The sequence below is a fragment of the Chinchilla lanigera genome, unplaced genomic scaffold (genome assembly GCF_000276665.1).
Source record: "Chinchilla lanigera isolate Chin_1 unplaced genomic scaffold, ChiLan1.0 scaffold00012, whole genome shotgun sequence".
Classification (NCBI taxonomy): Eukaryota; Metazoa; Chordata; class Mammalia; order Rodentia; family Chinchillidae; genus Chinchilla; species Chinchilla lanigera.
Genome location: NW_004955413.1, coordinates 19,975,010 through 19,990,416, shown reverse-complemented (window position 1 = coordinate 19,990,416; position 15,407 = coordinate 19,975,010). Strand labels below are relative to the sequence as shown.

At 38.5% G+C, this 15,407-nt stretch overlaps 1 protein-coding gene across 2 annotated transcripts in view; it reads left to right on the top strand.

Moving 5' to 3' along the window:
* Positions 1 to 15,022, top strand: part of Bcat1 (branched chain amino-acid transaminase 1, cytosolic) — a gene marked incomplete at its 5' end in the record, with an annotated part of 112,262 nt that extends 97,240 nt beyond the window's left edge. For both annotated transcript variants that reach the window (XM_013511614.1, XM_005379094.2), the window contains 3 exon segments: positions 647 to 787; positions 2,800 to 2,874; positions 9,045 to 15,022. In XM_013511614.1, coding sequence (XP_013367068.1) covers positions 647 to 787; positions 2,800 to 2,874; positions 9,045 to 9,089 — 261 coding nt within the window. In that variant the 3' untranslated portion in view covers positions 9,090 to 15,022.
* Positions 15,023 to 15,407: the final 385 nt, after the last annotated feature.

Genomic DNA, 15,407 nt, shown 5'->3' with positions numbered 1-15,407 from the left:
ATATTAAAAAATATTTTAAAATAAAAATATTAAAAATATAAAAAATAAAAAATAGTAATATTTTAAATTTTTAAAATGAATATTTCAGATATTTGAACTCAGTCTGTGTTTTAGTTCATAAAAGGCACATTGGAAAGAGGACCGTGTTTGGAACAAATCCGGTCAGACCCCTTCAACCTCCCTGGGCCTTAGTGTCCTCATCAGTAAAATGGAGGTGATCGTACGTCTCTTTAGAATTAAAGGTCTTGGTGTGTGATGGGTACGTGATAAATGGTAGCAGTGACTACTATTAATATGTAATGTAACATGGTTTTCTCCTTTATGGTAAAATATGTGGAACATGCCTTAAGGAGCACTTGGAATGAATCAAGTTCTGAGACTTTATCCATGACAGCAGTAAAATTCAATAAGCGAGCACACATTAAAACATACCATGTCTCTCAGGTGATAATCACGTATTTTATACTCTGTAATTTAATTTAAAAATGCTTTGATTTTGAAGTAGGATGCTTAATGCCTCAGTGCATTTACCAAGAAGATGGTTTATCCTTTTCAACTTTCCCCCAAAGGATTATGATATTATCTGGGTTCAGCCAGAAAGTAGGAAGATAATAAGTACTGCTTTTTTCTTTAACATTCCTCACAGGGTGAATTTAAGGTGTCAGAGAGGTACCTCACCATGGGCGATCTGACTAGCGCCCTGAGTGAGAACAGAGTGAAGGAGATGTTCGGCTCTGGGACGGCCTGCGTTGTCTGCCCAGTTTCTGATGTACTCTACAAGGACCAGGTGAGACAAATGGTTATTTCCTGCCATTTCCAAGCATTGGCCTCTACTTTCATTTTTCATATGTGTGAAGGAAATTCTACTTGGACCTGGATGCAGAGAGTAGTTCTGTACCGTGGCATTACATCAGTGTGGACAGTTTGTCCAGACAAACCTATATTGGTGTGTGACTTCCATCTTCACGGTGATTGCAAGTGAGCGCGAACGTGGAAGGAAGCCAGTTTTATCTTGTGCCGTGTTTGCTTTACCTCAATCTAGGGACTGGAGCTGTGCCAATAGATTAGATTTAAGTTTTCTGATTTCCAAACTACAGGATTAGGAATGGAAAATTGTTTTGGAAAGTGCATTTGAAAATTGTTTTGGAAAGTTTATTATTATTATTGTGTATTATTATTAAATAGCCTGCTTTATAAACATTTTTCACTTGGCAAAACTGGTGCGTTTACTAAAGTATTCCAAAAGGAACTCAAGGTTTTGGTTGGAAGACACATTTCGTCTCAGTAAATTACTCTGATTTTATATGTACTATATTTCAGTCATCTTGGCAAGTTTTGGCTTTCCCTTTAACAACAAATTTCTGGCACTTAGAATTAACATCAGCGAATGCCCCTTCAGCCTTCCTGAGCCTTAGTTTTCTCATCAGTAAAAGAGAGGATTGTGCCACCCTTTAGCACGTAAAGCCTTGTGGGGATTAATCTTACAAGATGAATTAGCTTAAATGATTCACGTGAAACATAAATTCCACTGATTTTTAAGTCCTGCGTTACAATTATTTTCTTTCAGCTGATCACATTGATTATTCTGCAGACTTAAATGGTGGCTGGCTCATTGCTAAAGGTTTTGAAATTTGTTTTAAGGGATGGCGCCTGACATAATCTCATCTACAAATTGGTTGTTTCACGGAATTATTCTGTTCTACATCGATACTAATATTTGAGTGTGACAGTATCTATGTTACGTTATCTGTCTACTTTATTAACTAAAGCTGTCATTAGGTCAGATATTTTTAAATGTTCAATTATTATTTCACCTCTGGAAATAAGTTTTTATTAGAGTTTAACATACAGTATTTTAATGGTTGTTTTAGGAGCTGTTCAGAGCCAAAATGTACATCTAATTATCTAATTATCCTGTTACACTGAAAGGCATAATAAGTGTTGGAGAGCACAGACTACCTTCTACTATCAAATTATCAAAGGACCGCAAGCCAGCGAGGCAGGAATGGGCATGACACAGATGCAGACTAGGAGCAGGGGTCTCTTTCGGCTGTGAATTTAGCCGTCCAGGGCTGTGGAAGCTGTGGCCCTGGAGGTCTGTTGCACACCCGATCTAGGGAGGGCACCTTTGTTGTGAAGGCATAGACTCGCTTAAACTCATCTTCCCAAAATGACTTGCTTTAATTTCTTTTTTTTTTTTTGGTTTTTCTCCGGTACCGGGAACCGAACTCACGACCTTGCGCTTGCCAGGCAGGCGCTTTTGCCGCTGAGCTAAATCCCCAGCCCCCTGCTTTAATTTCTTACAAAGTCTGTTTGCATCCTCCTTCTTTCTTTCTTTCTTTTTTTTTTTAGTTTTTAGTTTTAAATTGATGTATGTGGTATTGAAAGTGTACCAAGGTGAAAGAAAAACTGGTTAGAGGCTTAGAGGTAAGGAAAATCACTCATCCTTATGGATTCTCAGAATTTTGAAAGAGTCTGGGTTTTTATTCGCTTTATCATTATTTTGGGGGCCCCTTCCTCCTACTTGATTTCTCAGATCAGCCTGAAGACCAGAATATAAACCACTTGTGTCCTAAATGTAGTTACTAGGCAGTGAACAGCCTGTCATTGGCTAGCATTTATTCCAGTTCAGAATATAAAAGAATCTTCGGTGTGAGCAGGTAGTGTGAATAGTAAGTAGGTGATAGTGTATTCCTTATTTAGGGGGAATTGCTTTAATATAGTCAATTGCCACGTGTCTTGTCTGTCATTACTGTACACAGTGAGTATTCTCAAATTATCTCAATATCTTTTTTGTAGATGGTACACATTCCAACAATGGAGAATGGGCCTAAGCTTGCGAACCGTATCTTGGAAAAATTGAGTGATATCCAGGTAAAGATTTTCTTGTTAAATACTTACTACCTAGGGCCTGGCGGTGTAGATCAATGGGAGAGTGCCTGCTTTAGAGTGCAGAAAGCCCTGGTTTTCTCCCAACACCAAGGAATAAAAAATAAAATACCACCTTATCCCACGGGGGACTTAGAACTATATCATATTTCCATGGAGTGCAGAGAGCAAATATTACGATGTGAGATCAGTACCTTAAATTTAAAAATGATCCTGATACTGAGTGGGCGTGAGCCGAAATGAGAAGGTACGTATTTTAAAGAAGAAAAAGGAGAAGAAAATCTTGTCAGGGACTCCAGAATACTTAACGTTTAAAAAATAAATGTAAATTGTTATATAACATTTAGAAGTCTCATTAAAAAAATCACATTTTTGCTTTAAAAACCTTAAAAGTAAAGGGAAACCTAGGGAGAAAATAATTAACCTGTGATTCTAATGCTGAGATGTGAGCCACTGTTAATTTGGAATGTCTATGCTTTCTTTGTTTTGTTTAGTTTTGTTTTTTTTTGCGGTACCAGGGATGGAACTCACGACCTTGTGCTTGCCAAGCAGGCGCTTATGCCACTGAGCTATATCTCCAGCCCCTGAATGTCTATGCTTTCAGTGTCTTCTAAAATTTATACTTTCAGCTAGCTATTCTCCCCAGCAAGGTGGATTCATATCACTCGTAATTTTGTTGCCTGCTTGTTTGATGTATTACATAAGCCCTTAACTTTTTCATCTCAGTAACTAGTTTTCTCAATACCACTTAAAAAGTTGAGTTGAATTCCATTATGTTGATGGCACCATACATATTTAAAGAAATCATATTAACGAGCATTTGTGATGTTGGTGATTGTTTTTCACTATTATGAATAGGACATGCTTGATTGTTTCCTTAGGATACATCTCTACCACGGGTCAAAGGATGTGCAGGTTTTACTTCTAGCACTAATTTTGTTTAACCTATTCTTTTCTGCACATCCACCTTTGGCGATGTCTTATCAGATAGTTAGGCAGGCATGTCACATACCAGATCATTCTAGGCCATCTACAGAAAAGACTGGAAGTATTTTAGAAGTTTCTGGGGGATTTTATTGAGCCTAGATGTCCTTATTGCCCATTATTGAACATAGCCAAGGATAGCGAGACTCAAATTCAGTTTGATTATGTGGGAGACATTAGATGGTAGTGAATCATAACACTAAGCAAAATTTTTAGTTTGAGAATGCAACAGGTTTCTAGCAAGTAAATGAGGTTCTTGCATTGTTACAGAACAGTATTCTTTTAAGACTTACATAGCAACTTTTATGGAAATTTTTTAGTTTGTTTGTTTGTTTGTTTTTGTTTTTTACTGGTACCAGGACTTGAACTCATGACCTCGCACTTGCCAGGTAGGCGCTGTGCCACTGAGCTAAATCCCCAGCCCCCTTATGGAAAATTTTTAGTAGCAGTGGTAAAAGCAAGGAATAGTTATGGGTTGTTCTGTGTTGGTTTGTTTTGTGGTACTGGAGATGGAGCCCAGAACTTTCACACAGAACTACGTCCCTTTCTCTGTTTAAAACTATTTTATTTTGAGACGTCTTGCTACGTTGCATGGGATGGGCTCAAACTTCAGACCTCCTGTCTCACCCTGCCATGGTGCTGGGATTACAGGCCTGCACCCCATGCCCAGGTGCTTATGAGTTTTGAGTCGGTGAGCTGCCTCATCTCTCTTCAATACAGGTTTTCTGTAAGAATTTTCTGTAAGCTAAAAGGAATACCTTCATATCAGAGAAAAAGAAAAATGGCATTCAAGTTGTTTCCTACCTTTGTCTACAGAAACATAAGTAATTTGAAGGATGACAAATAAAGATTGCTATCTTAACGTTCAGACAGTTGTATTTTTCTCTGGGTTCCCTGAATAAATCTGATGAAGATGATTAGTAGTTTTGCTCAGATAAAAAACATAAATAGAATTTAAAAATATGTAATTGGCTAGGCAATGAAAGCCTTTATTCCAGTACCAGGAATTGAACTCACGACCTCGCGCTTGCCAGGCAGGTGCTGTGCCGCTGAGCTAAATCCCCAGCCCCTAAAAGCCTTTATTCAACATAAGAGTTTAGAGATTTTTTTAAGGGAGAAGAAGAAGCATGATCATAAATCAGAAGAAAGATTGCTGCAGAAATTTTCCTTAAACAAATTGTACATTTTATGCCAAATGCGGTGGCGCATGTCTGTCATCCCAGCATTCAGAAGGCTGAGGCAAGAGGCCTGCAAATTGGAGGCCAAACTGGGCTACGTCATAAGACCCTGACTCCAAAAAATAAAGTAAAATAAAATAAAAAGTTATTTTTTAAATTTTTAAAAATGTGTACATTTTATAGTATGAATACACAAAACGGGGTTTGGGCTACTTCAAGATTGTATGAGATAAGAAAATTTAAACTTTATTTGGTTGTAAAGGGTTAACAGAAAACAAAAAAGTAATTAATAAATAAGAGAAAAATTAAGCTCTATTAAATTTGCAGTTGGAAGACTGAAGGGGAGGTGTTCGGCAGACATAATAAGGAAGGAATTGCTAGGAATTAAAAGCAGAACAGTGACTCATTAGCATTGAGCTGATGACAAATATAATTAGGACCCAAAACCATGAATAAATGAGAAGCCTGGAGCCCTGTGTAGGGGCACACTTGTAATCCCAGCACTTGCGAGGCTGAGGCAGGAGGATCATTGTGGGGGTTCGAGACCAGCCTGGTCTACAAAGTGAGCTCAAGGTCAGCCTGAACTGCATAGCGAGATCCTGTCTCACAAAGAGCAAAAAAAAGGAAGCCTAAACATAATTTTGGGGCAAGTTGGGAAGCTGTTACCAAAGTTGTCCGAAAGCACATTTTATTTAAAGTAAAATAATGGAACCCAGAAGAATGTGACTAAAGAAAATGTTCTTGAATGAGTCATTCAACAAATGGATGTATAGAGTGCAAACATTGAGGTTGCTCCAGGTGCTGAGGACAGCACAGTAAAAAAAACGACAGAAAAGGAAAAAAAAAAAAAAAACCTGAAGAAGCCAAACCATGTTGTTATAAAGGGAGGATAAAATAAATGCTTTATATGAATGTGAGCCTGTGTGAAAAAGTTTAAAAATAAAAGATATATATGAAGGAAGATATGAGAAAAAAGCGAACTTTTCCCTCCCTCTTTATTGCTGTGGCTAAGATATTAATCATTTTCTTTTACTCAAGAAGTGAAGTACAGTGGTAGAACACTAAAGTCTAAATGATACCTCCAGAATCCCACCCTGGATAAAGGTGCAAAGGGATCTAATCTCAGGACCTGGGGATAATGCAGCACATCTGAATTAACCACAAACCAGAAGTCTCACAACTGCTCCAAACTGTTAATTAACAAAGGATCATCCATTCATAATCTAAAACCACATCTTTCTTCTTCACATATTTTGTGGCTGGGTGCATGGAACCTAAAGTCTCAAAATTATCCTCTTACATGATGGCAAATTGGTGCTGTCAGCCAAGCTGCTAGGGTTGTCCGAGTCCAAGAAAAATAATTTCAGTAATTACTGAGGAAAAAGTGTAGCGTTGCATCATGCTTTACATTTGATCTCTTTCGGCATTACATGGAAACGTAAGTGTTTCCTACAAAGTGCTCTGGTAAATTGAAGAAGAAAGGAACAACAATCACTAAAAAAAAAAAAAAAAATTTTTTTTTCATGATTCTTGCCAATATAACCCAGGGGAAAATTCTTCTTAACCACAGATTTGCCTTTCGTTTTAACTTTTGTACTTCTGTATTTGAGTAAGATTCTCTGAGGTTAAGTATTCATCCCATTTAGCTAATTATCCATATAGCTCCCCGGGTCTTAGATTACTCTACAAATAACTCCTAGGAGGGGAACATTTCCAATGAATATTTTTTTTCTTCTTTTTTTAAGTAACAAAGAAAAACATGTCTGTTTTTGTATTTAGCTGAAGTTAAACTTGGAGAATCTTAGCCATGTTGTCTGTGTTATTTTTCTCTCCTGTTTCCATTTGCTCTTCCAGTTAGTCATGGACTTACTCATCCTTGCTCCTGCTGTTGAGTGTCTTCCCTGTTCTCCCAGGGTGCTCTACTGTCTGATGCCACCTGCCCTGGCTGTACCTTCTAGTTTGGTCACCTGATAAAGTCTTGGTCATCCTTCAGCACTTACATTTTCTATAAACCTTTTAAAACTCTTGGGAGCAATACAGCTTTCCTGTGGTTCAGACACACTGTCCTGTTTAAATGCTTTGTCTTCTCCACTTGTCAGAGGGCTGGAGTTGTCATCTTGGACCAGTGATGGCAAACTTTGAGAGCTTTCGATGATACAAACAGTCCACTAAGGCCCTGGTGCCATAGGTTCACCATCACTGTCTTAGATCCTTAAGTTATAGTATAATGAGTCACATTTGTCTCTCTTCTGAGGCTGTTGAAATGTTGGAATTGTTTTTTTTTTATCTCCTGGGGTTCTCCACAAGACTGAGGGCAGAGTATTCCGGCATTCGTGTTTCTTCATAGAAAATAAAGGAATGAACAGCCAGGATGTCAAGAAAATACAACAACAACAAAAAAAATCGCTTTTATATGTTAAGACTTCTAAGACGACACAGGAGAAAGCTCTTGAATAATGCTGTATTATTCAGCTTCATGTGACTAAAATGTAATACCTGAGGCAGCTAACTTCATAAAGAGTAAAGGTTTATGTAGCTCACAGTTCTGGAGGTTCACAGTCCAAGATCAATGGGCCTTAATGGTTTGGCCCCTCAGAGGCAGGTGCCAGTGATGGGAGCACTTGTCAGAGCAAGTGGTCACATCTCAAGCCAGGAAGCAAAGGCAGATGGGCCGGGTGATCGTGTCATTCCTACCGTTGAGGCTTCCTCTGAGGATGAAATGAAGTGACAAGTTTGTGAAGTTCCCCACACAGTGGAGCCGGCGTGCATGATTGCTCTAAGGGGGAGAGCTTATTTAAACACAGATGTTTATGGAATGACTATCTGTTGACTATGGAACTAGCTTTAAGTTGTCAGCATAGAATATTTTGTTAAATTCATTCCAGTTCAGGGGTTAAAGTTCAAGTTTCTTTAGAAAGCAAATTACATGCTACTGCAATAACCAAATTGAGATTATGATAGTAAACAGTCTTTGAAAGAATAAAAAAAAACTGGGATGCCAACAGCAGCAGCACCTGTGACTTAGAGACCAAAATTCCTGCAAAGATACACAAGGAGAGCTGGGCACTGTTACGCACACCTATAACCCCAGCACTCTTGGAGGCTGAGGCAGAAGGATCACACCTTGGGCAACTTAATGACTTACTGAGATCCTGCCTCAACATGAAAAAGGGATGGGGGTAAAGCTCAGTGTGACCCTGGTGTCAATCCCCAGCATCACAGGGGAGAGAAAAGGACCTAGAAGAATTGGCAGTTTAATATTTTGGGACACGAAGATAAAGTGCTCTTTGGCATATGTCAGGGTTTTTTGGAAGTGCTGGCAGACATGGAGGCTTCTGGGACCCATCCTAAGAGTTTCTGATCCCATAAACCTGCGAAGGGACATGGCATTTCCATCAGGAGATGCTGATGCGAGTCGTGTGGAGAATACACTCTGAGCTGCACTTCTAGTGATAAAAAGGTCTGTACTTAAATTCCATGAAGGACCAACACCACCTGTGAATTTGCTCCTTTTTTGTTGCTGTTTTTGCTTAGTTTAGCCTGGTTTTAGGTTTTCTTGAGACAAGGTCACATTATATTATATAGTCCAGGGTGGCCTTGAACTCCCTGTGTAGTCCAGACTGGCTTTGAGCTCTAAGATCTTCCTACCTTGGCCTCCCGAGTGCTGGGATTACAAGCACGCACCACCATGCTTGAAGCCAGCTATGAATTTGAGCTTGGCAATAATTATAACAAAAGTCTGTGATTTTTTTCCAGGTACTTGGGTGTTTACAGGTCTCCCTAAGCATGTGTGTCGTCATCCTGTAAGGTGTCTTCCTCTCGTCCTGCCATCTTCCTTTCCTCTCTTCCTCTCTAATCTTATTTTTCGTATGAATTTATATGCTTCCAGTGTTCAAAACACAAGTGAGCCTTTTGTGTAGCTTTGGCTGTATGAAGCTGTTGCTGCAGTGTGAGCTGGTTACACTAACACACACTTTCTTGCTTTTGTTATAGTACGGTAAAGAAGAGAGTGCCTGGACAATCCTAGTATCCGAATGAGAACTGCAGATCAGCCATGTGCTATCGAAAAGGCCGCTGCCCTTGGATTGTGATAGATTCCTCAAGCAACCTGTCAGTAGTTGTTTATGATGTAGTTTGTCTTATTTGCGTGTTAAAGGATGATTTCTCTTTTTCTTGTGCCAGAGAACATGAATTGTCATCATCAGATATTATTTTATAAACTTGGGTGCAGTTGCTTCCTTCCCCTCTTCCCAGAAAGATAATGTAAGCCATATAAGGTAGCGTTTTCCTCCGTAATTTGAGTGCCTCCCTTAGTACTTCACTCAGATCCAAAATGTTGATTCCTTAGTGGAATGTGTGCCTCTTCAACCAAATGATAGCTGTGTGTGTGTGGAGGCTGACTTACACAAATTCTGTGTGATGTGTCATTATTCTTAGGAACACTCAGAAAGTGTTTTATTTTCTTCCCGAAGTCAAGATCTTGAAAAACTTGATTTCTTGCTGTCACATGTTTCTGCCGGTCCCTAATGCACCTGTGCACCTGTAGACCTGAGTGTGGTCTCTGTTGCCTTGTCCGTGTAGTACTGTAGCTGCCTGCTCATCAGGCTACTGTAAGACTGAGGGTCTCATGCCTTACAGATCTTTGTATGCCCACCGCCTGGCACAGAGTGTGTACTCAGTAAATATCTCATTGAATGAATGAACAAACACTTAGCTTCGGTAGAAGTGCACCTTCTATGTATATTATGAAACCTCTTTCTTAGAATTGTGACTCACTGTGACGGTGTGTAATATTTACCTCATTATCCTCATTTTCCACGGACTCCTAAGTTATTAGAGGTACTGAGAGCTGTAGTGAGTGAAGACGCTTGGAATTAAAGCAATAGCCCTGGAGAGAATTGTGATATTATCCCAGCCAAATGGTGATGGCACAGGTCGTAGGTGAGGTGTTAAATGTGAAATAGACTGTTTGAGGGGAGGGGTTGAAACCAGGGAGATGGGCTGTCTTATGCTTTGTTTTTGTAGGTGCTCTTCTCTGTTGAATGAGGATTGACTGACGCCTGGTTATGGGGAAGGGGGCGCAATTACAGATGCTGTTTTCCTCCCTTAAGAGCTGAGTTAAACGTTGTATCCTTTCTGAGTTTATCTAGGGGAAAGTGAAATCTTGACAGAAAACATTACCCTTGGAAGGTCAACTCACAGACACTGTATTTTGGTTTCCCTCAGTCCTAATGCCTTTCATCTTGCTGATCATATTTCATTCTCTTTTCAGAGCAGGGGAGAAAACATTCTAGAAGTTTGATGCATTGGAAAATTTTCCTTCAGGCATTTAACAGCACTTAGCAAGTGGGCTTTGATTCTTCTCCGGACCTTTTCGCTGTAGGGTCTTTTTTGAGACAGGAATGGTAAAATGAAAATTAGAGAAGGCTAAGATGAAAAGGAATGGTGAAAGTATCTTTTTAATTGGTGATCTGAACTCGTAGGCAAGTCTTCTCTTTTAGGCCTGGGCTGCTCTTAAAAAATTGAGTGTTCTAACGCCATACTGTTGACTTTGCTAAACCTTTTGACCTCATTCTTAATATAGCAATCTCAACAAGACTCCCAGGTAATTTTTACTATGAAGTAGGGCATAGTTGGACTGATTCCTATGAGGAAGGGAAATGGCTTGTTTTTCGTACAGGTATTTCATACTGTGCATTCTAAATTTAGTGTGCCCGTTGTGAAAGTGGGAGAACATGTTTATATCATTTCTTACATAAGAACATGAGAGCACGGTGAACCCTTTCCACCAGACTCAGTAAAAGCTAAAGATAATACATCTTAAAAACTGGACATCTCTTCATGTGGGGAACACAATCTGCCATTCTTTTTTAAGTAATAAGACAGGAAATTGGCCTTGATACTGACTTGTTAAAATTGAAAAGGAACATCTGCACTTCTTTTTTTCTTGTGCACTATTTGTTTAATTGCAGTGGAGTCATACCGTCACATTATATTACTAGGCAAGAGTGCCACATTATCACTAGGCAATTTTCCATTCTTCAAGACTTAGTTATCACATCACTAATTGATCATTTAAGGCATAAGATAGTCTAGCAGTAGGAACATGTGAAGCTAATCTGCTCAGAAAGATCAACAAATTAATATTGTTGCTGATATTTGCATAATTGGCTGCAATTATTTAATGTTTAATTGTGTTGATCAAAGAGATTCAGCAATTCACATGTGAATGACTGTAAACAGAACTGGTGGCAGTTGAAATGATAATGATTAACTTACTTTGCATGTTCTCTTCCTCCCACTTTTCCTCGTTTTACGTTTTAGACAGAGTTTGTCAGTTTTTCTCGAACACGTGAGTACAAACCAAGATTTTAAAATGAAGTGTTCAAATGTAGATAAAACCAGATTATTTCCTGAAAAGATTTTCTGTGAGATATTTGTTGTTGTGGCCGCCCTTTGTTTGGGTGTAGCACAAGAAGACCCGGTTCGGGGATGGATGTGTTGCCTGCTCTCCAGTACCGTGCGGCTGGTGCGAATCAGTGAATTAGTAATAGCTGGGTAGGCCTTTGCTTTCAAAAGGAAAAGGAAAAAGGACAAGGAAAAAAAAGAAATGACTGAGAAACCTTGTTAGGGAACCATATCTTTACACTTCAATACGCCTCTGTTCTTTTTTTCTCAAAAGAAAGATAACTTTAAGAAATAAGGAGAGAAACCATATGGTCACATGAGACATCAACTCCCCTAAACACATGCGCAGTCTGTGTTGCTCATGATAGGTTAAAAGTTCCTTATCTTAAAATTGGACCTAAACGTGTGATCTTATTTGCCTTAAATCTGAGCACTGTTGGGCATGTGAAGGCCTTTAGTGAGTCTAGCCCGGTCTGTATGATTGTAAGGACTTCATTAAACCTGCAGTTTCAAGTCCACTTCAGGGGGGATTCTGTTATGAAAACAACTGCTAAAATGATTGTGTCTCTTTACCTGCCCCCTTCATGCTCTGACATGGTGTTCTGGTTCTTTTCAAAACTATGTGTGTAATTCACTCTTAAGATTGGGGAAAATGTCTTTGATAATGTTTGTTCACTTTCAGCGGATCGTATTTTCTGAAACATTTAGAGCAATAAATATTCTTCAGATGCACCAAGGCGAAAGGCTTAGTGTGAGGGGTCAGCGGTCCCTTTCATGTCCTGGTTCTAAATGTGATTGGAGAACCCTCGTAATGTGGCCCTCCTCTTCTGTGTGTATGCAAAAAGTTGTTACAAAAAGTAGTAATGCTGACAAGTAATTTTAGTGGACATTTTATAGCAATGTCTCTTTGGTTTTGCTACAAGTAGAATTCATTTAGCTATCCATGTTCCAGATACCCTCCCCAAATGAGGCGCAAAGGGTAGTAAGTGTGCATTCTACATAAAGAGCAGGGTGATTATAATTCATTTGCCAAATATTGATCGAGCACGCAGAAAAGTGCATCTTACACAACCAGCAATAGGGTAGAGAGTTAGTTTTAGAAAATAAGTAATAAGTAAACATTACCTCATGAAGTTTATAGTCTATTACTTGAACTAATTTTAGATGTAAAAGCAGTATTTGTGAAGGATTCAATGAAGGTAAGAGAGAAAAGTCAGAGCACATCTCTCATATCAAGAAATCACAGTGAAAATTCCATCTCATTTTTTTAAGGACAGTGTTCCTGTTTGCATCTCTAGTGCAAAAGTACTCAGTAAGGTAGTATTTAAGGTTGTTAATCCACTGCGTGTGGTGTGAATTACCTCCTGGTTTGTGGCTTCCTGTCCACCTAGAATGTTGTCTGCATTCTTTTGGAGTAATGTTATGGTACATCTTGCAGAATACTGTAGATTTCAGCATACTTGCTGGCTGATCTTTTTAAATTCAAACCCAGATAATATTGAACTAAAGACAGTAATCCTATTTTTAAATTCAAACCCAGATAGTATTGAAATAAACACAGTTATCCTAGAGTGCATTTTTTAAGAAAATGTTGATTATGAATCAGGCTGTTTAAACTGTTAGCTTGAAGGTGATAGACCCAGCTACTCAGAAAATACCTTTCATTTCACCATGATTTTTCACAATTTGAAGTTTTTACTAAAAAAGGCCATTTAAATATTGGAAAGATTAATTTTTATCATTTCCACAAAGCCCCCTTAAAATGCAAAGATAGAATATGGTAATTTATTTTTCATTCTTAGCATACAGAACATAATAAAAGACTTCTCATAGTTCATCTGGGAAGGTTGATCATGAAACATCGATAAGGTGGCATCTGTGAGTGAATAATTTGCTGGGGTCAGATAGATGTAAACATTTTCCAATACATGCATTTTGAGTCTTAGCAACTAAAGTGCTGTTTAAAACATAGATTCAAGAAATTCGAAAGTTTTGAGTTTTCTCCCTGGAAGTACATTTTCCATACCTTGATAAACCCAATAACAACACTTAAAATCTAAGTTGCTTAATGTAATCCCCTATTATTGGTATGGCAAGAATTAATGTAAGCTGTGGTGTTGGAATAAATTATAGTTTCACTAACAGCTTTCTCTGCCTGTCCAGTATCACAGTGGTGAGGTTCCTTGTTATCTGTTACTGAATTATGGGAAAAAAATGAGTGAGAGAAGTTGTCAGAGGAAGAACAAGTGAAGGTAGCAAAGGGAAGGAATGATGAGAGAAGAAAACCAAACTCACCTCTGTTGTCTAAAATAGCTTTTCCATATTTTGCCACGCACTGGGATCTTCAGTCTTTAATATGTGTCAAATGTAAATAGTGCCATTAGGAAGTAAGTAACTGACACTAGTGACCAGTCCATCAAATCTTAGAACTGGGCCCCAGTCTTGAGTTATAATCTGACAGTTGTGTTAGGGAGATTCCACTCTAGATTGCTACCAGTTTGGGCAAGACTTTATAATTGCACAGTATATAAGATCTACTGTATCATTTCTTCAGCCATTGTATTCTAATACTTATGAATCATTTTGAAGCCAAATAAGTGACAAGGAATAGATTATGGCTAGTTTTTGCTTAGAAATATTATCCCCCCCAACACACACACGCGCACCCTTTTCCCTGATGAAAGTCTGCAGATTTGGAAATTGATTGAATATTACTTAGCTTTTACCTGAGATATGCAACAGGCTGCGGTCTTCTCAGATTGGGTTCACATGGTCATTGAAATCATTCTCAGGGTTAAGAAATGCAAATATTCTTCTCAATTTCTGCATTACCCCGGAGTTTTTCAGGAGGGCAGGAATTCTTTAAGAGTATGGCTCGAAGCACATTTGAATCACATCTTTAAAATAAGCTAGCTAACCTGTTGGCATCTGTAAATTCTGCAGACGTTTCCCTGGTAATCACAACAATGAATAACCCACAGTATACCGAGTTAGCCAACACACAGAGCTGGAGCCTGGCCCTCACTCTCAAAGAACTTTTACCTATTTGTTAGGGTGCCCGAGAACAAATAAATAGTTTGAGAGAATGTTTTAAAATGAGATCTTGTAGACAGGAATAGAAAATCAGTTTCACTGGAATTTGTAGCATCTCTGATTGCCATATTCCTCAAGTTGTGTGGTGATTCTTGAGATTCTCTTTAAGAAAATGCAGGTAGAAGGAAATAAACAGTCTGTAAAGGAGGGTTGGCTTTTGTGAAAAATTGTTTAAAGGTTATGCTGAAAGGATTTCAGCCTGCTACAGTGTAATAATGGAAATGCAGAAAATACAGTGGACAAAAAGGAAACTACCTCATTCTGTGAAGGTTTTGTAGAAGCACAATTAAACATTCTCAAATGGCTTTGTTGCCCGAGAGCCATCTGGTGTGAAGAACTATGTTTGTTTGTCTAAAGGACCTGAAGTAATTGTATTTTGCTGGCAATAGACACATTCTTTATTGTTTGCAGGTTCCTCATCAAATCTATAATTACGCAGTTTCTGTCATCAATAAAACAACTTAAAGGAATGCTGTTTGTGTATTCTTGTGAAATTGGCATTGTTGTGTGCATGGAATAATAATGCTTAATTATGATTTTATGATGTCCCAAGGATTTTGGTCAGGGGATGTAAGCGTACTGTGGTACTTTTAAACCAAAACGACATTGAGGGAGTGAAAAGGATTGATTGAACATACCAAGAAAGACTTGAAACCATAAATATGTCTTACGGCAAACATTTGACTAAGAAATACAAGGGACACTTCTAGATCATCCTTTCTCCTGGTTATGAATTTATCATAGTAAAATTTAGCTTTGTCTTTTGAGTTTTACACAGAACAATAGGTGAGATTGCCTCTTCCCATTTGCTATCATGATGGATGAATCTCCTTGATAAAATCTTATACCAACGTG